The sequence below is a fragment of the Calypte anna genome, chromosome 4B (assembly GCF_003957555.1).
Source record: "Calypte anna isolate BGI_N300 chromosome 4B, bCalAnn1_v1.p, whole genome shotgun sequence".
NCBI lineage: Eukaryota > Metazoa > Chordata > Aves > Apodiformes > Trochilidae > Calypte > Calypte anna.
Window position 1 is genome coordinate 9,178,082 of NC_044249.1, and position 23,435 is coordinate 9,201,516.

At 39.3% G+C, this 23,435-nt stretch overlaps 1 protein-coding gene across 5 annotated transcripts in view; it reads right to left on the minus strand.

Annotated features, from left to right (window-relative positions):
- The window catches only part of WDFY3 (WD repeat and FYVE domain containing 3), a 153,518-nt gene that overhangs the window by 38,509 nt on the left and 91,574 nt on the right, over positions 1-23,435 (minus strand). For 4 of the 5 annotated variants that reach the window (XM_030450431.1, XM_030450427.1, XM_030450428.1 and 1 more), the window contains 15 exons: positions 22,991-23,209; positions 20,650-20,831; positions 18,974-19,205; positions 17,199-17,359; positions 16,084-16,195; positions 15,465-15,655; positions 12,979-13,131; positions 10,503-10,576; positions 10,239-10,400; positions 8,796-8,890; positions 6,928-7,048; positions 5,425-5,642; positions 3,366-3,601; positions 2,109-2,243; positions 186-365 (listed from right to left, as the gene is read on the minus strand). In XM_030450431.1, the coding sequence (XP_030306291.1) occupies positions 186-365; positions 2,109-2,243; positions 3,366-3,601; positions 5,425-5,642; positions 6,928-7,048; positions 8,796-8,890; positions 10,239-10,400; positions 10,503-10,576; positions 12,979-13,131; positions 15,465-15,655; positions 16,084-16,195; positions 17,199-17,359; positions 18,974-19,205; positions 20,650-20,831; positions 22,991-23,209 (2,471 nt within the window). The remainder of the gene's footprint in view (positions 1-185; positions 366-2,108; positions 2,244-3,365; positions 3,602-5,424; positions 5,643-6,927; positions 7,049-8,795; positions 8,891-10,238; positions 10,401-10,502; positions 10,577-12,978; positions 13,132-15,464; positions 15,656-16,083; positions 16,196-17,198; positions 17,360-18,973; positions 19,206-20,649; positions 20,832-22,990; positions 23,210-23,435) is intronic. The other variant, XM_030450429.1, reaches the window with a different exon arrangement.

The following is a 23,435-nucleotide window of genomic DNA, read 5'->3' on the forward strand; positions in this document are numbered from 1 at the left end:
GGTGTCACTGCACATCAACTGCCCTTCAGGTGAACATGCACTTCTCTCAGTTCCAAAACCCACATGCAAAACGTCCAGCCCAACCTCTTTCTGCAAGATGAGTATATCTATCTTTGTTCATTGATAAATCCTCACAGCTAACACTGAAGGGAAAAGCAAAACAGCCAAGGAGCTGGATTTCCTACCATCTCCGAGTAGGGTCGGATGTTGAAAGGAAACACAGTTGCCGCCAGGGCACACAGAAACTCTGGGCTCATCCACAAGGAAATGAGGTCTGGCACGTTGTGATACAAATATCGAAAGAACTGCATCAAAGTGACGGGGTATTCTCGAAGCCAAGAGCCTTCCTCCTCTGACTGCCAAGGCTGGGTTGGAAAACAAAGAGCACGTTAGCAGAGCTGGCAGTGACTGCAGAACGCTCGTTTCAGAAGGGAGCTCCACGGTCAAATATGAAACCAAACACATAGTCAAACATGCAGTGAAACACATGATTGTGCCATGTTAGCAAAGATGTGGCCAAATGTGATCAACCACATCGACAAGTACTTGTTCAAGCAAAGCATACTTCGTGACTGGCCAAACACATGACCAAATTTAAGAAATAAATCCAGAACATTTCGAACTTAAGTTGGAGCACTTGTCAGAACACATGAGAACACATGTGACTGAAGACACATTGTACCAACATGTGACTTAACACCTAATCATAGAATCATAGGATTTTCAGGGTTAGAAGGGACCTTAAAGATGATCCAGTTCCAACCTCCCTGCATGGGGAGGGACACCTCCCACTAGATCAGGTTGCTTGAGGCCCCATCCAACCTGACCTTCAACACTGCCAGGGATCAAACACATTTTTTGTGATCAAACACAGGGATCAAAAACATTTTCATTGTCACTTCACCAAGTGACAAACAAAACATGCATCTAGCATGTCACCAGATGAGGAACACCTGATGAAACACTAACAGATGGCTAATCTTCCCACCACGATGTGTGACAGCTGAACTAGCCACCAACCTGACAAACACATAAAACACATGTCCAAAACCATGAGTCTGAAACAGGTGACAACAGAGTATGTGGCAAGAGAACATGTGTCCATGATTGAACACACAGCAGCATGTCACATCATAAACTATTTATAAATACATATTCGTAAACATGACTTGACTCATATCAAGCCAAAACACAATGGCACATTTGAACATACACCTGATGACACACAACAAGACAGCACGTGGCTCTTAGCATGTCACTAATGTGTTCAAACAGGTGAGGACCAAACAGATGGCAGAATAGGTCACCATCAAGAGACTGAACACATGACAACAGGAACATGTACCCCAGCAGGGCATGAACACATATCCAGTACCCATGTCCAGAACACATTTCTGAATGTATTAACATGGGAGAGAAGTGGAAGCAAAGCTTCTCAGAGTGTATTATAAACACATTATGAACAAACAGGTGACAGCTGAATAGATGCTGCTTTTCAAACAAGTAATGAGGTAATTTTCAGCATGGAACATAGTGGGCTCCAAGAAAAAACAGAACTTTCCCACTGAGAAACTAACTTTCACTACTCTTGCAATTGCATTAAAAGATGAGAAGATGACACATTTTTCTGGCAGTAAATTAACTTCCTGTAGCATGTAGCTATAAATACTCAAGGAACTTCTCTGCATGTGGAAGGTTCATGCACAAAATCAGCAACTTGTACAGCTCTGAGCAGATGGGATATGCAGTCTGAAATGTTCCCCCACAATGTTAATCAGGACAGAAATTCAATGATCTCTGCCAAAGCATCTTATCCTTCTGCTTTCTTGTTTTAATTGCAACAAAACACAAAGCCCAGCCTTTTTGTGGGAAAAAAAAAAAGCGTTGATTTTGTGGCCACTTCTATTTCTACTGAAATATTGAGTAAATAAATAAAACAAAGTAAGACAGAATAACCCACTGACAATGCCAAGAATTATTAGCCTAATTCACAGCTGAGCTTGTTGTGATACAAGTGAAACGTCAACTTTTCTAATTTGGCTTTTGACCACATGGCAAACTCAAACAATTCTGTATATTCAAATACCAGCAAAAACATCTCTGCTTACAGAATTCAGCATGCTCCTCAGCATCCCCAGTAACAAGAAGGCAGCTTCTGTGCAAACATTGTGTATTGAAGAGGTAACGGTGCCACAGGAGGCAGGAACTCCAAATATGAAAGTCCAAATAGAGTCTAAGTCAAACTAAGAGGTGAAAGAAAAGAAAGATTATGTGAAATAATCCCTTTCTCTAATAATCAAAGCATTTTGATACTGCTTTTTATGATAGTTACAATACACTCATTTTGCAGCATCTAAAAAATGCATTGCTTCATATTCTCCAAACTTCATCCCCAGAAGTTCCATATGAAGGTCTCATGTAACTGAAAAAAACTCCTCCTAACCATGGGCAAATGTAACTGCAACTCTCACCTTCCTGGAAGGGCTTTGAAACAAGAGGAGACATCTCAACTCACATGCTGCACAATCACCTCTGCTCACTTCAGTCCCATCTAGCAGTAAAAATCACATGGTGTCCCACAGAAAAAAAATAAACTAACAAAAAACCCAACAAAGTTTCATCTCTAGCATAAAGGATGCTACTGCTACATTTTTTAGCTAGTTGAATTTAGTTCAATGTTGTGAGTACTTCAATGCTGTAAGCAGGAGGTGAGCTTAATGCCTCTCTTTCACTGTAGCACAGTGCACCATGTGCTGTCAGGTATTCCTCTTAAGAAAACAAATACCCTTCTGTCTGCAATTTTTACTTTCCAGTTCCCACTGACAAATAAGTATTAGCTCTGCATGCATTAAACAGGCACCTTGTCTATCTGAAGTGGGGCTTTTATCCACAGAGCACTACACCAAGGTTTCCTTGGACTCTGCTATAGACCATACAGTATCTACAGATCATACATTTACAGACATATAAAGTAAAGTCCAAAATCAACCTCTTCAGAGTAAGAATGCTTTTCAGGAATGATTGAGATATCTCCCTATAAAACCACAGAAACTTCCTGAAATAAAAGCTACCTTCTTTTGTTTGTAACCTTGTGAGCCCTCTTTAACACAGCAGCTCCCCCACTCTTAAAAAAACCCAACCAAAACAAACCAAAAAAAAAAAGCACCAACCCAAAACCCCCAAACCCAGTAAGAATACAACACCAAAGAAAGCAAGCATAAAATTCTTCTCCTTTCAATGCCCATACCAACCATCCCATTGTGACTGTGTATCAGCTGCAGAGAAGAAGGAGGAGGCGTGGTTAATCCATTATTTTCTTTCATGACAGACAGAATTATAGTGACATCTTACTAGATAATCCCTACCTGGCAACCCTGATTACACCTGCTGCTGCTGCCAGGTGCACTGACCTGCAGGTTTTCAGGCAGTTCAGTGACTGGCTGCTGCAGGAAAAGGGCCATGAGGAGGAAATAGAGTGCAGGTACATTGGTGTGCTTGGGGAGAAGGGACTGCAGGAGGGGAAAGCCTGGGAAGTGACAAGCATCCCGGTTGATCTCCCGGACAGTCGATCTGCCACCAGCACTTCTGCCCACATTGAACCCTGAGATGAAAAAAGAGCAAACACAAAAAGCCAACAATGTTAGCAGGGAAATGCTGTGAAACTCACTCAAGCAGTGTACTCAAGGGAGTGCACAAGGTATGAAAATAAGACAATCTGTCACTATCATTTGATGAGACAAGTTTAAAAATATCTGTTTGGATTCCAAGCCTCGCTTGTGTTCCATCAAAGTGACACTTTATACTAAGAATGATAGGAAAACACAACAAATACTCTCCAAACTTAATTACAAATCAAAATCTTATTTAGAAAGATTTTATGACTGAAGAAAATCTTCATGTTATTGGACAGTTAAAATGGATATTGAATAAACCTAATTTAATCCATTTGTAAATTAATCATTTCCCTAAAATATCAATGGTTTCCAAATTTTAAGGCATAGAGAAGTGCAAAAGCTTTTTCTTAAAGAGAGTACAGAACCTTAATCAGAATTAGACAAACCTCAGATGATACAAGATATTAACAATAAATGTTTGCACATGTAATATAGTTTCAGAAAACCTGTTTTCCTTAATCTTTCTAATTAATAAATAATGCATCCTATGATCCTAGCTGAATATCCAGAGAGAGATATTTTGGGAAACCACAGTGAATAGATAAGACTTAATAGACAGTTTTTAATGTTAAAAACAACAGGATAGTGTCAGATACTTCCATATATTTCAAGGAGACAAAGCTGGAGAAGAAATTGACTTTACATTTTCATGGTTTCATTCATTTTCAGAAAAAGCATTCTTCCTGAAGATCACTTCAACAACACTTAAGAATTGTTTCCTTAAAATAAACCAATTTTTAGAGAAGAAACAGATCATATACTGCTGCAAGACAAAGGGGGGTGGCTCCTGTAGTAATTTCAGAACTGTTAATACCGCCCTCCTGATCTAATGCTTACTCAAGGTCATGAAAGACTCCCACTTAAGGGTGATGGATTTGCACCAGGTTCTGAATGGACATTAATCTGAAAAGCACTTATTTTGATAAAAAAACCAGACAAACAACAAACAGAGGTCTGGGAAATCTACACTAAACCTATATACACAGATTTTGCATCTCTTATTTCAGATACTTGGTGATGCATTTCATACAGGTTAGAGATGCTCACAAGAGTCACTGCAGCATTAAAGCCCTGGATACTGAATTCTAGATCTCTTGGAGTAAAGGTCCAAATAACCTTGATAAAAAGGCTTTTAAGAACCTGCAAAGAAAGTCTATAGTAAGAGAGAGAGCGTGAGTAGGCACCTGTGCAGATGAAGGCAAGAAGAGAGGAAAAGAAAGGTTTAGATGGTAGCGTGGCAGAAGCTGCCAAGATAGACAAAATCCAAACTGGTAAATCTAATTGGTGCAGAACTCAGAGGACAAAGCAGCTCAGGTATAACTCCATGAGATGCTCTAACCAGTACCAGTAAACGAGTACATTTTACTGAATCTTTAGTAACTCTGTAGGTAAGGTGCTACGTGATGCAACCCTTGCACCCAGCTCAAGGTTCATCTATCCATGGGACATACATAACCTTACCATGATGGCAACAGAAAAAAACTAATTAGCTACACAGGTATCAATGCAGATAATGAGGCAATAACTGCACTAAAAATTTGGTACACGTTTTCTAGAACTGCTCCCTTTTGCCTGGAAATCTAACTCCTGGTAGTAAAAAATCAAAGCACAGTGGCATCTGTATGCAGCACAGGGAGCAGTGACAAAGGACACACCTGACAGACAGTATTCAGACAATAATCCCCCCTTGACACACATGCACACACACTGCCACTCAACCCTTCAGTTACGGGGGGCTGAGATGCCATACCTAGAACAGTACCAATCTTGTTGGTCAAGACAGAATCAGTCTGATCGAGCCAGCCTCCCCCACTGAGACCCTCCTTAAACTTGGTAAGGATGGACTGGTTACTCAACAGCACCACAAGAATCCGCATGGCTGCTGTCACTGTGGTGGAATGCAGATGTTCTTCCATAAATAACATGATCCAATCAAACCCCAGTGTCTTGATCAGTTCTTCACAAGCCCTAAAATTAAGAGAGAGAGAAAAAACAAAAAGTAATCAAATTTTACAGTATTTATTTTCCTATTAGATAGCAACAATCAATGTCCTCCACTACTGGGCAAACTTCAATATCAGAGAAAATGCAGATGCACTGAAGAGTTAACTGAATTCTTAGGCAAGTTTGCTACAAAACAAGTATCTCACCAAATCTTGTTAAATGGAACCCTTACAGTATATTTTTGATCAGAAAGGAAAAACTCAACACAGCTCCTGGGACTATTCCATTGTCTGAGATTTCTCCAGTTGCTGCTTTTGATAACAGATGTATAATGCTGAACTGCAAACATTAGTCTACAAATTATAATTTCCAAATTCTTTCTGTTGAGCTGTACATAGGTAGAGAGTTTTCATATGGCTTTTTAATAAACTGGTATTAAAAAAAATGTCTAAGTCTCCTCTCTAACTTACCATCTGACTCTAGTGCCTCATTAGATTATTTATCATGTTCCCTCACATGCAATTTTAAGGAACTAAGGAGTATTCAAGGGTCAGTGATGCTAACAATAGCCCCTACTGAAGCCATTTGGTCTCAAACAAAACGAGAAGTTGACTGTCCCACTTCTCTAAAGACACAAGTTTTCCCTTTTGACAGATTTTATTTTCTCTAGAACCATGCATAAAGTTATGAGAAAACAGCACCAAGCAGCATGAGGAGAAGAGAGGAGTAAAGAACTCTCCAGATAACACTTTAAAAGATGGAAGTAGCCAGACATTCACACTTATTACCACTGCATCTTACTCACTTGTGGTCTTCTGTCACTCAAAGCTTTAAAATGATCAATTTTACAAAAGCTATTTTTCTTCCATGAAGGAAAAATAAGAAGCAAGCAATACCCCCAGAGATTTATTATCTTTTTTCCTTTCCTGCTTATATTTACTTCTATTGTTCCTAACTTGAAGTTTCTACTAATGCTGTCAACCACGGCCTTAAACTTTGTTTTTAATGATTCAGAAAAAAGACCCAGTTAATGCAATAATGTATGTGTTAGCTACACCAGTATCCACTTAGTACTATCTTGATACTCCTATTTTTGATACCACAACTGACAGCATACAACTCACTGTCATTTCATCAACATTTCATCACTGTCAGCACACCCAAAGCTAAATCAGTGACATCTGCATAGATCATTCAGTAGTTCCTGTAAAACGATGCAATTCAGCTTGTGAATCAAACTGGGGCTGAATAATCTTCACCTTGAAACAAAACCATAACCTTTCTCTATCTCAAGTTCTTTTGTACTTACTGCAAATTAACAGTTGTCTTTTCTTTAGATGTATAGAGAAGTTTCAGAAGGATATCTAAAAGCCTGTTCCGTAGCAGAATTAGATTAGCTGAAACAAGTCCTCCAAAGTCATCCTCTGTTCCTAAAGAGAAAGTACGAAAGAAAAAAGAAAGAAAACGAGAAAAATTTGGCTTTTGGAATTCAAACATTTGAAAGGCTATTCATAAATTACATATTACATATATTACATATATTTATATATATATATATATATGTTTTATATATATATTATATATATATATTACGTATATTACATATACATATATTGGCTGAACATGAGCCAACAGTGTGCCCAGGTAGCCAAGAAGGCCAATGGCATCCTGGCCTGGATCAGGAACAGCATTGCCAGCAGGTCCACGAAAGGGATTCTGCCCCTGTACTCAGCGCTGGTGAGGCCACACCTCGAGTACTGTGTCCAGTTCTGGGCCCCTCAGTTTAGGAAGGATATTGAGGTCCTGGAGCAAGTCCAAAGGAGGCAACCAGGCTAGTGAAGGGACTCGAGCACAGACCCTATGAGGAGGGGCTGAGGGAGTTGGGGGTGTTCAGCCTGGAGAAGAGGAGGCTCAGAGGAGACCCCATCACTCTCTACAACTCCTTGAAAGGAGGTTGGAGCCGGGGGGGGTTGGGCTCTTTTCCCAGATGACTTTCAACAAGACAAGAGGGCACGGTCTTAAGTTGTGCTAGGGGAGATTTAGGTTGGACATTAGAAAGAATTTCTTTACAGACAGGGTGATCAGGCATTGGAATGGGCTGCCCAGGGAGAGGGTGGATTCTCCATCCCTGGAGATATTTAAAAAGAGACTGGATGTGGCACTCAGTGCCATGGTCTGGTAACTGCAGTGGTAGTGGATCAAGGGTTGGACTTGATGATCTCTGAGGTCCCTTCCAACCCAGCCAATTCTATGATTCTATGAGTCTATTAGCACGGGAAACCTGATCCCATTCAGGTCACAAGGAAGCTGTGCTACAGTGCAGGCAGCCTGATACACACTGCTGAGAAATGCTTGGAGCATCATTGTCATCAAAACAGAGTTCAGTCAGTTCAGTTGAAGAATGGATGAAAGGGAACCACAGCTTTTCAGATAAATGAGGTGGCTCAAATTAGCTAAGCTAGTCACTCCTGGAGGTAGAGACATAAAAGCAATCGAACACACACTCCAGCCCCATCCCCACAACACTGCAGCTGGATAAACATTCTGCATTATGCACTCCAGTGTGTGTGGAGGAAAGGGAATTCAAATAAAAAGTCCTGATAATTCACAACTCCCTCCAAATCAAAGAAAAAGACAGAAAAATTGTCTCCTTTTCTTTCAACAGATTCCCCAACTCATCATCAGTTGAAGAAGCTGCACACTGAAAGGAAACAAAATTGCATAATCCTTTTTAATTTAGGGCAGAAGTGGTCTCGGAACAATTCAATATCAACATTCTTGAAAGATAGTAAAGAAACTCTTTTTTTTTTCCTAAAAACATAACTTTTCTGTCTTTGCGAATTCTTTAACTTCCTCCATACCTGGAGGGCAGATGCACCTAGTAATCCGGTTTTGTCTTTTTTCTCTCCCCACAGAGCAGCAGAGATGCACAGCTGATTTGAAGGAGCAAGTGGAGAAAGCAGAACAATACCATACATTGTTAAATGAAGGAATACAAAACAAGAATACATGGGGTTTGCACTGCTTTGCATGCAATACTGAAACAGTTAAGAGGCAGCCAGCATAGAACAAACTTACAATATTGCTAACATTTCTAGGTTTCTACCTGTTCAGTATTTAAGCACAGAAAACACCACTAAGTATCTTCCACTGCTTCTAAGCCATGCTGTCACTTACCACTGTCAAGCTTTTCTTCATTGTTAACTTCCATGACCACAAACTTCTCACAGACTGCAAATGTAGGTAAAGTGGAAGAAATGAACTGTCCAAACCTTAATGTATACAGAAAGAAAAACATCATTCATTTTTATGACAGACACACTCTCATCTATCAGTAGTTCACCTTAAATATGAAAGTGCAACACTAGTGAGAGGGTGAGACCCAAAACCATCAACTTTCTCATATCTGAAGATTAAGAAAAGAAGTCCCCATCTAAAGCTACTAACCGAAACCTAAAATTAATGTTCAGTAATTAATGGAATCTTTGCAGACAAGCCTGCAGGTAAGGGACCCTGGAAATTTTAGGTTTCAAGAAAGGAAACCAGAAGATACCACTCAAGTCCTAGTAAAAGGAACACCACAAACAAAAGAAAGCAGAACAAAATACTCAAACCACTACAGCTGAACAAGTATTACATCAAAAAGCAGTGATTACTTGACTCCAGTAGAACATTTATGCCTATAAATTGAGGTGATGTAGCACAAGGTCGTGGTGTTCTGAGACAAGGCAATGATGTGAGACTTAAAGAAAAGCATGTGTAAGATGATCCTCTTTCCTCTGAACTAACCTGAAATGGTCCCTAGCTATACAACATTTTTTGGTCTTATTTACAGGAAGGAGAACAATAAACACTGAGGCATTCTAAAACCTGTTCTATAATCATTTAAGCATAAAATTAATAGTTCTTATTCCTGAATAATTTTTTGCCCCATGAAATTTTAAAAAAGTAAGATGTTCAGCTTGATGCTTCTGACACCTTTTACTGTATTTAAAGTGAGAAACTGAAAACATGACCACTTGTATGCAAAGAAGATCCAAGCTCTGCAATATTTTATCCATTTCCATTATAATGAAACAGGAGACAAGAAAAATTCTGTTTATAAGGAGTTGAACTTATTAAAAAACATTTGAAATACTCCTGTATGTCTGAACTGCAATTATTTAACTTTTAGTCAGAATTAATAGTACTATATCTGACACCTTTAAATATTTTTCTGCACAGCTGATTATGAAAAAACCTAGAACTAAACCCTTCATGTGGGAAAGTAATCAAAGCTGCATTTTAACTAGAAGTATCACTACACTACATCTTAAGTAATATTCAGTGGTATTTAAGAAAAATTCTTAGTGCTTCACATGAACAAGGGAACTGCAATACAGCACCTAAACTTTTCACCTGCAGGACTTTAAGGAAGTTTAGTCAATCAGTCATTCCTCTTTACATACAAGCTGCATATAACATGCAAATCAAGACATTAACAAAATTATTGCCTGTGCCTAGTTCAGTTAGTTCTAGATTAAAATATTCAGTGTGTGAGCATTTCATGTTATTTACTCCCCAGTATTATCACCAACATAATAAAACACAGAAGGCAGAAATATCATAGGTGTGGGCTACCTGAGCAAGTCATAGCTGCTAGGGAAGCCTTGAAGCAGAAAGCTGAGCACATTACTGATTGCAGCAATAGTAGGCTGGGACAGAGACATATCCCGAAGAGTCAAGAGCAGTCTTGGGATGAGTTGGAATTCCCTCATTAACTTTGCATTCTTTGCTGCTTCACTAGAAGAAGAAAAGAAAGGACATGGCAAATTAAAACTGGAGTATCCTCTATGTATTACCTAATCCAGTGGCTCTAATTACTGGGCTGGCATCAGCTCATACCTGGACTCTGTGAGAAGTTCTATGAAATGCTCAAATAACGACAGATGAAGTTCATAGGGTGCATGAAGCCAGACCTGAAACACAGCATAATCAATAATGATCTGGACACAAATTTGCTTTTGAAAATTTAAAATTTACATTAGTATATCAAGGGTTATGAAAGGCCTGAAGAGATGAAAACTGTTCATCTACATGACTATTTACTTGGCTATTGCACTCAAAATCTCACTGCAAGGTTCTCAATTGTTTATTCTTCAGCTTCAGGTAAGTATTAAATATACCCCAGGCATTGATACAAACATACTCTCTATTAGCATATCATGTTGAAAACCTTTTTCAAGTTTTTTCTAGACAAAAAAAGTTACACACTATCTGGAATTTCTTTTTAAACACACAGTGCAATGACTCCAAGGGAGTTACTGGGGCTTACAAGACTGATGTGAAATGCTGCAGTAATGTTATTTGGCCCAAGTGAAGATTTTATCTCCGTAAAATTAACTGTCTTCTGCCAAGACTGAGCTCAAGGTCTTCCTTGATTATCCATTTTTTGTCTCCACACAGCATTTCCTGCACATAATTTTAAATTATTTAGATTGTCCACAAAAATAAATTTTAAAAAATCAATTGCTCAATCAATAAAAGTAATAAAAGATATAAAAGACAGAAAGCTCACAATGATAGCTGCAAATGTAAAAATCGACTTGCTGTTGAACAAAGCATAATTAATACTTGTGCTTTGACATATAAAAGTGGCTTAAATTAATAGTTTTATAGTTTTTGCTTTTCTTCCATTCTTACAATCTGAAATGATCAGAATGTTCCTGTTCAGCACAAGAGGAAGAACAACTAATTTATCCAATTTAAGTCCAATGTTTGAGTCACCAATTTCTGAACACAGAAAAAAAATTTAAAAAGCCAAAACCTGAGGGTTTTTACAAAGTTTCTTCTATTACTTGCAGATTTTTTGGTTTTGTTTTGTGTTAGGATTTTTTTGTCTCTTAAGTGTGTTAACTCTCGAGTTGTCCTTGGTCTTCAAGGGAAAAAAAGGTAAGACATGACCTAAATGCACTCCAGTTGCTGTCTGAATGCCTCAATACCATTGATGAAATCCCTCAGCTGGTTCCTTTGGGAGGTTGTGAACTCCACAAACAAAAAAAGACCAAAAGACTGTTTTTCAGAAAAATTCATGTTTCCCTGTAAAAAGAGCTGGGTTGTGATTCACACTCCTCTGCTAAAAAGTTCATCTACCTTAAGAGCTCTACTACAAATATTACCTGGTTGATGTAGTAACTTCTATGCAGTCTATGCTGAATTTTGTAAGCATACAGGAAGTATTAGTTTAATTTAAAATGTTTAAGAATAACTTTTTACATGATATGACACAATTTATGTACAGACGTGGCAAACTTTTTTTTTATTATTATTTTTTAAAAAACAGAACTTAATGGGTGACAAACTTTCTCTGTATTAGATCCCCACTCAAATAAAAAAAAACCCAAGAGGTTCAGGTTTTTCTTTTTAATTTCCTCTTTTTTATGTACCACAGTTAATAGTGTATTGGGGATCCTTGACAGGGGGCTAGCTGGGTGCACTGAAGACCTTTAAGGTCTCCAAAAAATTAATTTAAAAAGACCACTTGATATTATTAAAATAAAGGCTACAGTAAGCAGCACAAGTTTTTTCATAGACAAGGCCCAAAAATAAAGTGCTCTGAAATACTCAAACATCTAAGAAAAGGAAATGGATAATTCCATAAAGCCATTTATGCAAGATGAACTTGTGCTATTAAGCTGGTATCTTATAACTGGATTAATAGCAACAGTAGTATATTTATTAATTTTAGTATACAGGACTCAGAACACTTTTATTACTCAGCCTGTGTCAGGTACAGATAATGCCAAAGGACTGAACACTAAATGATGAGTTCTGCACATTGTGTAACACTGTTTATCAGCCTCTCTAACACTAGCATTTCTTTCTGAATTTTTCTACTTTCCTTAGTTTAACACAACACCACCTAAATATTTCATAGGTTGTGTTGGCAGAATTCTAACTGCTTTATTATTTACTTTGCAGGGAATGTATGATCAAGTGATTTCTATGTGAGATGTTGAAAGTTTACCCCCTACTGTTATTTTTGGCAGGTTTTTCATGCCTTGATATATTTACTGCAGTAGAACACATGGGTTCAAAGAAATTGCTGGGGAAAGAAAACTACAAAAGCTATCTTCCAGAACAACAAAAAGCAGAAACATCTGTGGTACTCAGTCATTGTTTCTACAGTGATTCAAGCTGTTTCAGCAGAACAAGTTACTAATAATCTTGCTACTCAGCTGCTTTACTGTACTTATTTATGAAATAGTAAGTTCTCTGAATAAAACCCTAGTTTGCTGTTGTTCAATATTTAAAGGTATGCTGTCAGCCCCTGACTTAACCACTATCCAGTATCATCACTGTTCTGTGCAGATTTACATACTTCAAAATCACAGAGCAGATCCTGGAAGGCAGCGGAATTGGGAATAATGGAGGTCTCGTGCCCACTGTCAACAGTTCCCACCAAGGAAAAGGTCAGATGGAGTATGTGGCTGTTCAGAAGGGATCGTTTCTTCTTTAATAGCATTGCCAGCAACTTGAACAAGGAAACACAAGAGGAATTAGTGGCCTATGAACACACAGCAACATTGTCTGAACATAAAGAAGCATGGATGAAATGTCCCTTTAGAGACAGTCTTTAAAATCACTCTGAGAGTTGATATTCCTGGTGAAAAAGTTTGGAAGGGGTATTATGGTTGAGTAGAAAGGGGGCACATCCAGGACAACTTCCAGCCAATAAGACATCTGTTCTACACTGCAGCCAGTACCTACATCCTGAGGATCTGCCATGCACAGACATACCTCTGGTCTCTGGCAGTCAGACACAGTTTAAGGCAGCACAAGATAACTTCTCAGGTAGTTGTGTCCCTAGATCAGCAACTGTGGACACGGCACACTTAGAGACAGGATCCCTAAAGTACTGCATGAGGAAGTGAGAGGTATTCTGGAATTGAAGTAGCTGTGACAACATAAAACTCAGTAAGCCTGACTTTATTTTTTCCTTGCTACGCTTTGTTGCTGCAGGCATGGCCATAGATGTCATCCTTTTAGTCCCCATTTCTACTTTAACATCTTATAACCTGGGTTGGGAACAAACAAGTTGACAGATGTATTCCTGTTATTTCTCATCTTCTGATGCAAACTTCTCCAACCATCAGCATACCAGTCCGTTCAGCTTCACCATTCTCCTTGAAACATTACTAAAGGAATATAAATTTCTGGGAACCCCTCTCAAACCATGCTACTCGCAGAGTTCAATACAATGGGGACATGAGGTCATCTGTGTCAGTGAGGCAGCAACAATGGTGACAAAGTTCGAGGTGAGCCCGAGGAGAGGGTTTGATCCCATTGTGCTGAGGGGTTTCTAAGCTCAGGGATCCACCCCCACCCACAGCCCCAGTGGGACCGGGAAGAATGCGGCAGCCGATCAGGCACAGAAAAGGTGGGAGATTCCAATGCCCCCGAGGAGCATGGCGAACAGGAGGGAGGCACGGATGTGAGGAGAGGGGCACGGCTGTGAGGAGAGGGGCTCGGAGGTGAGGAGAGGGGCTCGGAGGTGAGGTGGGACAGTTTGCATGGGCAGGTAGCTGAGGAGCTGCTATTTACTCATGGAGCAACGGTGGCTACTTGGAGGAGGATGACTGTGCTCCCAGCACCCACAGAAAATGGATATTGGCATCTAAGCCACAGAATTCCACAGCCTTTCACTGTGGAAGAGTCAAAGGGTTAAATCATGGCTCAGGGACTGGTGTCATCAGCAGGGCTTTGGGTTCTTTGACCATGGAGCATGGTAAATGTATGCATCACCGAGTCTGCTGGCAAGAGATGAGGTACATCTACCTCAGCATGTGCAAAGGCAGTCCTCATTGAGAGGGCTTTTAATTAGGATGGAAGGGGGAAAGGGATAAAGCCAGGCTCACCAGAGATGAGCCTAAGGATGGCCTTCAGCATGCTGTCCCACTCAAGGTAAGAAATGGTGATATTGGGACAACAAAACCACAGGGCTCATTAATAGGTTAGCAGCCATGAAAGTCTCTGTGAATGGTCAAATACCAAAAGTGAAAATGAACTGCCTGAATCCCTCTCTGAAATGCTGATATATCAATGCACGGATTATGGGGAATAAAGCAGGAGGAGCTGGAGATCTGTGTTAGGTTGCATGGCTATGATGTAACTGCAATTACACTGAAACGTGGTGGGACAGCTCCCATGACTACATGGATTAGTATGTTTTGACACACATGTACTAGCCATTAGCATTAGAAGGTTTGTAAATACACTGTCCAAAACACAGCATAAACTTGATGTTTCAGTAAAGCAGTCTTTATGAGAAACATACAATGCACTGGCTACGTGGAGATCTTTTCAAGTCAGTCAGTCAATCTTTCTGCATAACTGATTGCACTTTCCCCACCCCAACGGAAAATTAATAAGTATTCAGCCTGAAACCAAACAGCATCATTGGCTATAAAGTGTGTGCAGTCTCCTAAAAATGTTGATTCTAGGATTCTTCTTGTTCACATTTTTCTTCATGTGTCTAGCTCTTCCCTTGCTGGCAGATCATGGAGAGAAAAGGTCCCAGGCTTGCAGAGGTGGATTCCCAAGAGCCACAGTTGTGCTACTCTTTGCTACTTCTGAAGAAGGGACAGTTTCAGCAAAGCAGATAAGTACAACTGCTGAGCAGCACTTTCCACCCTCTCTATTAAGAGGCATTGTAAGTAAGTCATCTATGCTAACTAACCAAGAGCTCAGCTAACTTAAGAGCAGAAACCCAGGTTACCACAACACAACAAGGAATTTCCATGGGAACTGCTAGAACATACAGTGAAATTCAATCAGCCTGGTCTGTTTAAGATATTCCTTACATACCTGATAACCTCTGATTCTTTCCATTTCTTTGCTGGCTAGTGGATTGCTCTTTACCACACAGACCAAAGCCTTCACAGCTGCATACAGCCCTTCTACATCTGATGCCATGGCTACAAGTCCCAAAATAGCAGCAGCTCCACCAATGTACTGCAGTGTAGTGGCAACAGGCTTGGGGACAAATGTTCTTACTCCTGAGCATAGGCAGAGAAAATGAATTGAAATAAAATCAAATCTATTTCTTGCAGAAAATAATTTTGAATACATTCAAGTAATCTGCATTCTAGTATTGCCTGAATTATGAGAACAGTATCACTGGAAGTACTATGACACTTCAAAAGAGGAGATGAAAAAAATATTGCACTGGAAAACAGTTTCTGACCTAAGGTAAAATTAAGTCTATTTTTATAATGATAACTCAAACAAGCATATCATGCTGACAAAAATGAAAAAAGATAATAGTATGTTCTTAAAAATATAAAAATGTTTAAGAAATTCAATGTACAATCAACATTCAACAATTAATTACATTAATTACCTTATTTACCTTCTAGACATAGATCCTTATTGGCAAGTAATTACATCACGTTTAAATATGGTAATTCTCAAGAACTCAACTCACCCAAGTATCCTATCAAAGCTGCACCAATGGAACGTGCTGGTCCATTCAAATGCCCTGCTGAGTTATGTAGCAGCTTCACAGGTGTGGCATTTTCATGAGAAGAAACTGCCAGCTGAACAAAACAAGAAAAAAAGCAAGGGTTGAAGGGAAGATGTCTTTTTTATGTCGGCCTGAACATGTGTATTTTCCTTCTGTTATTAAGAGTGAGTAACATGTAACAAAACAGAACTATGCTAGAGTCATTAGGACAGCCTCTAAAATAAAGAGAAATCTCCAGTCTTCAAAGTTTAAAGATAAATCTAACTTTAAAAAATAATACCACTAGATGATAGAATGGTTTGGGCTGAAAGGTATCTAAAGATCAACTATCCCAGTTCCCACTCCTGTGGGCAGGTTCGTATTCCTCTAGACCAGGTTGCTCAAAGCACCATCCAACCTGACCTTGAACAATTCCAGGGAGGGGGCATTCACAGCTTCTCTAGGCCCCCTCATAAGGAGTCCTTAGTTATGTCCTATCCAAATCCACCTTCTTTCAGTTTAAATTCCCTGCCCCTTGTCCTGTTCAGTACACAGCCTGATAAACAGATCTCTCCCACAATACCCCTGCATATACTGAAAGGTCACAATAAAGTCTCCTCAGAGCCTTCTCCAGGCTGAACAGCCCCAGCTCTCTCAGCCTTTCTTCATATATGGTCCACTCTACAAAAAATTCACTGTTTTTTGATGTACTTGAAGAAAAATGAAAACTCATATTCTGCTTTCCAAATCTGAATCACAGTCAGAGGACTAAGCTATCAGCAACAGTAGAAATACTGTTGAACTACTGTGGAACTATCTTTGTTTTACAACAGGACTACAACCAGCATCTACATTAAAAAGCCAAAATATCTACGTAAGATACTAAGATACATACCTACATGTCATTTCAAGAACACAAATAAAATCTCCCTCAACTTTAAAATTTTTCTTAAAAAGCATGAAATTTATTATGGGCAACTCTTCTGTCAACTATTGTCATTATTGCTCCTGGTTGCATTGAACTAACTGCCTTAAAAGTAGCTAAAAGAAAAAAGCAAACAAGAAGTGCATATTAGCCAACTCATTTACCAACATACCTGTTTGGCAATAGCTTTACTATCCAACTTGTTGTAAACTTTCCTTATTCTTGCCACTGTAAATGAAGAAACTGACAGTGCATAGAGACCAAAAGAGACCTTTTCTTCTGGTACCAAAGATACTGGAGATGGGTTGATTCCTTCAGACTTTGAATCTTTGCCTTAAAGATAAAATAAAAGCTAATTTCACTAATAGGACTGTTATTCTTTTCAGCTTTAAGAGTAACATCATAAGCAAATTACGTATAACAGAAAGATTGCACAAATAGCTGAGATTTGATATTGTCTTTGCATACTTGTTTTCTTGCACTGAAGAGTAGCTTGAGAACACAAGTCATAGAATAGATCTACTATTTAAGAGAAAAGGCAAGGTGCAGCAAACATTTCTTTTCAAGGTCTACAATATTAACCCATAATGGCAAATGACAGACTGGTTTGTTCAAGTGACAGAAGATGTGGTGCTCCCTCATCTGAATTTTTGGAAAGCAGAATCACTTCTGAAATCATTTTGCATTCAGCGTAAGGGCTGTTTACTTCCCTTTGCCAAGCAAAATAAGACAAAGTAAACAAGAAATAGAGAAGGATTTGGTACATCTTTGCCTGTGACAACAGGCTTTTACCATGGATTGCTAAGAAAACCACCTTAGAGAATGGTACAAGAGAGGCAGCACTGAATAAAGACCAAAAGGCCCAGACATCAAAGGAAAATACATAAAACAGTTCTTTTAATATTTTGTATCCACTGCTCTGGAAGTGGATGCTTCTTGTGAGGCACTGCAAACACTATGATTGACAGCTGCCTACCACTCACAGAAGTGCCAAAATAAGACTCTGTGTACTCCCTGTGGACCTTGTTTCCCTGCCATGCTCAGTCACTGCCTTCTTCCTTAGCTGGTGACAGTTTCTCTCCAAAAGAGCTGGAGAGGATTATAATCCTCACGGGGAAAGGCAATGCAAGGAGAAGACAACTTGATGCAATCCCCATTTTTCTTTATGTTTCACTGAGAAGCCTGTGACAGCCAGGTAAAATGAGCAACTTCTGGTGTAATACTGATGTTAGTGAGGAGGTATTCTAACTGCACAGATAAATAGGGAGCTCTACAGAACAGGAAAATCTTACTCGTAACAATTCGCCTTACCAGAGCTAATGAACCTGTTGTATCAACAGTTAAAAGCAGAGTCATGGACACACCTCTTTAACAAGGTTATTCACATATTTTTGTGTTGGACTCCTGTCAGTTTCACACAAGGAGACAAAAAAATGTAACAGAATTGCCCATATTTGTTTTCAATGAGTGCTTAAAGACTATCTGCTGCACTGCAGTCCCTCTTGATCTGGCTTTTTTTCTCCTGTTTTGACTTATTTGAAACAATGAAAACATTGAAAATTCAAGATAGCTGTATTTAAGGTAACAAATACGCTGCAGATTTGCAAATGAGTGTTATTGTTAAATCTGTGAAGTTAAATTGCCTTCCCAATTTCACTTTCTACAGATAAATATAATACAAGGTATGAATAATAACAGCTTTTAGCATTTCTAACTGGTTTAAAATCAAAGTGAGAAACACAAGGCTCTTCTATCATATCTCAAGGACTATCAGAAGTATGTTAGAACAGTAATCTGGGTTTCTGTCATCCTCTTCACCAGCAGCTACTCCTCTTCTTCCTACGAACAGCCACACACCCTCCTTTCTGACATCTTCTGCCAATATGCACAGGAAAGATTCCACTGGAGCCAAGCCAAGCTACTAGTTGCCACTTGAATTGTACTTACAGGGCACATATACTGCTTGAAAGCTTCCGACGTAATTTGGTCCCAGCTCATAAATGCTGCTGACACCAGGGGCAGGCAAAACTTCCTCCAGGAAATGTGTCGGGCCCAAACGCCACACCAAGGATGAGAGCTGGCGCTGTGCAGGTGGTGTGCCAATGTAGGCATAAACTGTGCTGACTACAGGGGGATTGGCAGAACCAGACCCACTAGGGCTACTATGAATGTAGTGAAGCTGAAAGGGAGAAAAAAAATAGTGAAGTTACTGAGATAACATGGGTGCTGTGAAGAGGAAGCAGACAGATTGAAAATGCAGGGAAGTGAATTGCAAATTAAGTGGTGTACCAAATAACTGCTATATAATGGACACTATTCTGACATCATATAGCAAGCGAGTGAAGAACATTAACAAGAAGGTAAAGGCAAAGATCAGAAGTTAATGGCTTTCAATAGATATGGAAATGCTGACTGACAACATTCAAGTTCTGTGTTTAAAAATTCAAAAGAACATGGATGTATCTTGCTTCTAAAAACATGGAGCTTTACCACAGTCCTACTGATTTTGCAAAAAGCAATGACCATCTCATAACCTTGTGTTCTTTCTCATCCTTCTTCATCTGGTGAAAGCAATCCTTTGGTAATTATACTGCTTTGAGCTAAAGTGCAAACATGATGAACTCAATTTGATAAAATGAATACATCAAGAAGATGCTGGTCTATACATAATGGCAGTAACAATGTCACAGGCATTTTCTATCTACCTTGTAAAAATTCTGTTACCAGTAACTGAATGCAGTCACACTTGGCGAGATACACACTCATGTATCACAGCTGCTACCATAATAAGTAAAATTACTATAGTCCTCTTTCTGCAAAGGGTTTTATTGAGAGGTAAACTTCAGAAGTCAAAATACTGTTTTACCTATAGCAGTACAGTAACAATAGCAAATGTGTAGCCCACACCAGGAGTGTTACTGCCTTCAGGCCTACACCTGCCAGGTGCCAAATGCTCTTTGGTTGGCAGTTACAGGTCAGGAACACTCTGTGCTCAGTGGACAGGTTCACAGCATTCCTCACTGCTCTCTGCATTTGGTGTTCTTGTTCCTTCCACCCAACAACAAGATACTGACTTTTACAACTCCACGTGTTTCATCTGCATTCAAATAATATCAATGCTGGACACCTCAGTAGCTGTCCCTGACAAGGGGATAATATTTCTTGAGGGGTAAGACAGTTTGGAAAAGAAAACCACAGATAAATTTCCTAAGATGTTTTACCCTATAATCACCCTATTACTCAAAATTACCTGTTACAGGGTACTGGGATAAGACTACTTCAGCTTTTATCACTGTTCCAATTATTGTCAGCAGCATAGCCATGCCATGCTTGCATCACAGTCAATACAAAATGTCCACTTCAGCATTACTGTTCTCTCATGTCTAAGAAAGTATTTGTGATCTCCTCCTTAACAGCACCAGGACTGGGTCTGAAAAGCAAAGACCCTTTTTTGGGTTTGGGTTTTTCTGAAGTGTTGGGTTTTCTTTTTGTGTATGGTGTTTTGGGTTTTTTTGTCCTTGTTCTGTTGCAGGTTTTTGGATTTTTTTCTATCACACGTATATGCAGAGAGAGAAAAAAATTACTACAGGCAATAAAAACAAGGCTTTAAAGATTTATTTTACCTTAACAGTGTTAACAAGCTGTCCATCAAGGTAGAGTGCAGCTGTGCTGTTCTTTAGCATGCCTTTACTCATGACCAGAACTAGGTGGTGCCACTGGCCTTCCACAATGAGGTCACCACAGCGAAAACGGGCACAACAAGGAAGAATTTCATAAAATGATGATTCCTCACTGAAGTCATCAACTAGAGGGAAAGTATCAGTTAGTGGGTACTAGTGAAACCTTATTTGTCTGTTTCAAGCTTCTCATGTTATTAGGCTTTATATGAAGCAATCTACAACAATACATTAAAGCCAAAATACTAGAACACACATAATTAACATGACCAAAATACAATCCAGAAAATATGAACAATGCTATATGATTGACAAGATACAACTTTACACTTTCAAATGCAAGAACTCAGAGAGTGAAATCAGAATTTTTGAGCACGTATTCAAACCAAATTGAGAGAATTTTATAGGCTGAATGTCATCAGCCTCTCTGCAGGAGCTGCAAACCACAAGCTGCTGACCACCACCCCAATTCACACACTACCTTCCAGTAATTGTTGAAATACAATTTAGTTTTCAGAACACCTTTTAATTTATTTTTTTTCTCAGAGGCATCCTTTGACTTCATATCAGAAGGCATGATCAGTTTGCAGGTGCATAAGCTTCTCCATCACAAAACAAAATAACCCACTCTCTACTTGAAAGCACACACACCCCTCAAGATAAAAAAGAGAGCTCAAATTCTATAGCAGGGAATGATTCAAGAAAAAAAAGGTGCTTTTCAGATCACTCTTTCATGTTGAAGAAAAACAAACCACTAATCTTCTTACCTCAACAGCTGCCTGCACAGGGAGAACACTCATTTCTTTAGAAATAGCATGAAGAAAATAATAAAAACAGAGTACCTGGAACTAACTTAAAATTAAAAAATAATCTCAAGGTTGTTTTCTCAATCAAACATCTGTGCAAATTCTCCCTCTCAAGAAAGATCATTAAACCTCCCCTTCTATTCTTACAACAGACCATCAGCACTTCCAGTTCCCACACCTGTGGCCTGCCATCTCAGTTCTTCAGGAACTTACCTGCTCAGCACTTGATGGTAACACCACCAACTATGACTCCAGGAAAGCAAAGTATCCCAGTTCAATTAAAAAACAGCTTTTGCAGTCAGAGAGCTCTAGATCTTCTCTGACAAAGCCTCTTCAAATCCAACCTCTCTTAAGAGCTAAATAACGAGGGCTTATAAAGTAAAAATATATGATCTAATGTTCCAGTGCAGGCTAAAGCAATTAAGATCAACTTATTTAATTCTCTCATAGGAATTTGGGCCTCTGAGACAGAAAATGCTGTCAATATCCTTACAAGAGGTTTAGTTCCCTCCTTATACTATGGGTCTTAATATAGCTTTAGGTTTTGAACCTGATTTCTACTAGGAGATTCATGATGTGGATGTCCACTTAGTGTGAAGATAAAGAATGTTCTACATAGGCCTACTTTGTCGTAGGCTTTTTTTTAATAATAATAACAGTTGTATTAGTTATTTATAAGTGCCTGCTACTACTCAAAAGGTGAAAACAGAAGCAGGAAAAGATTTTTGATAGCCACTTGTTACCCAGTGTTTTGGTATAATAAAGAGCATAGCCTGAAACAGCTAAGCCTGAAGCAAAAATCTTCTAAGAAACTCTTGGGGTGAGTCCAAAGGAGAGCTACTAAGATGATCAGCCTGGAGAAGAGAAGGCTCCAGTGAGACCTTATAGCAGCCTTCTAGTACCTGAAGGGGGCTACAGGAAAGCTGGGGACAGACTTTTGACAAGCACATGTAGCAACAGGACAAGGCATAATGGCTTTAAACTGGAAATGGGTAGACTGAGGTTAGGCATTAGGAAGAAATTCTTCACTATGAGGGTGGTGAGACACTGCAACAGGTTGCTCAGGGAGACCATGAATGCCTCACCCCTAGAAATGCTCCACGACAAGTTGGATGGGGCTTTGAGCAACCTGCTCTAGTGGGAAATATCTCAGCCTAAGGCAGGGGCACTGGAACTAGATGGTCTGAAAAGTCCTTTCCAACCCAGACCATTCTACAATTCTATGAATCCCTCTTTCAAATCTAGAATGCATGGGGTTTCTTTGTATGCAGGTATCGAATATTCTTTAGAAATTATAAAAGCTCCTTAATTTCTGCACAAATGTTTACACTTTTCCATTGTCAAAACCCACTGGGAGCTGGTGAAGCTGCACCTAAACTTTCATCACACACAACTCTTCTAAATACTAGGTTCAAAACAACCTTGCTGTTGCACCCCCATAGTATTGTCAGGATTAACTGATGCCATGACAGAACTCCTACCATAATTTTGAAGCAATTCTTCTTTAGTTGAAACAATCAGTGACCGATCTTTTGCTGAGAGGACAATGGCAAGGCAGACATAGTGCTGCTCTGAGGAGTTCGCACGCCGCACTACAGTAAGAAGTCTCACAGGATGGTTATTTGGAGGTGTGCTAAAATGTTCAATACAAAACCAAGTTGAGTAGCTTAAACCAGACGGAGGTGGGAAAAATCTTTCACCTAAAACCAAAAATGAAAGTCCGTTATATAGGTGGTATAGCCTAGCACATAGGATATCTACTTGTGCCTGCTCCTGTTTTCCTATCAGCTCATTTGGTATCATCAGTGCTTTTTCAAACTTTCCTTTCATGAACTTCAGTGTTACTTCATTCATTTCTGACTCAAGCTTGGAGGAAAAGCCACATAAAAACCAAGTAAAGCAAGATTTTTACACTATTCCCTCTTG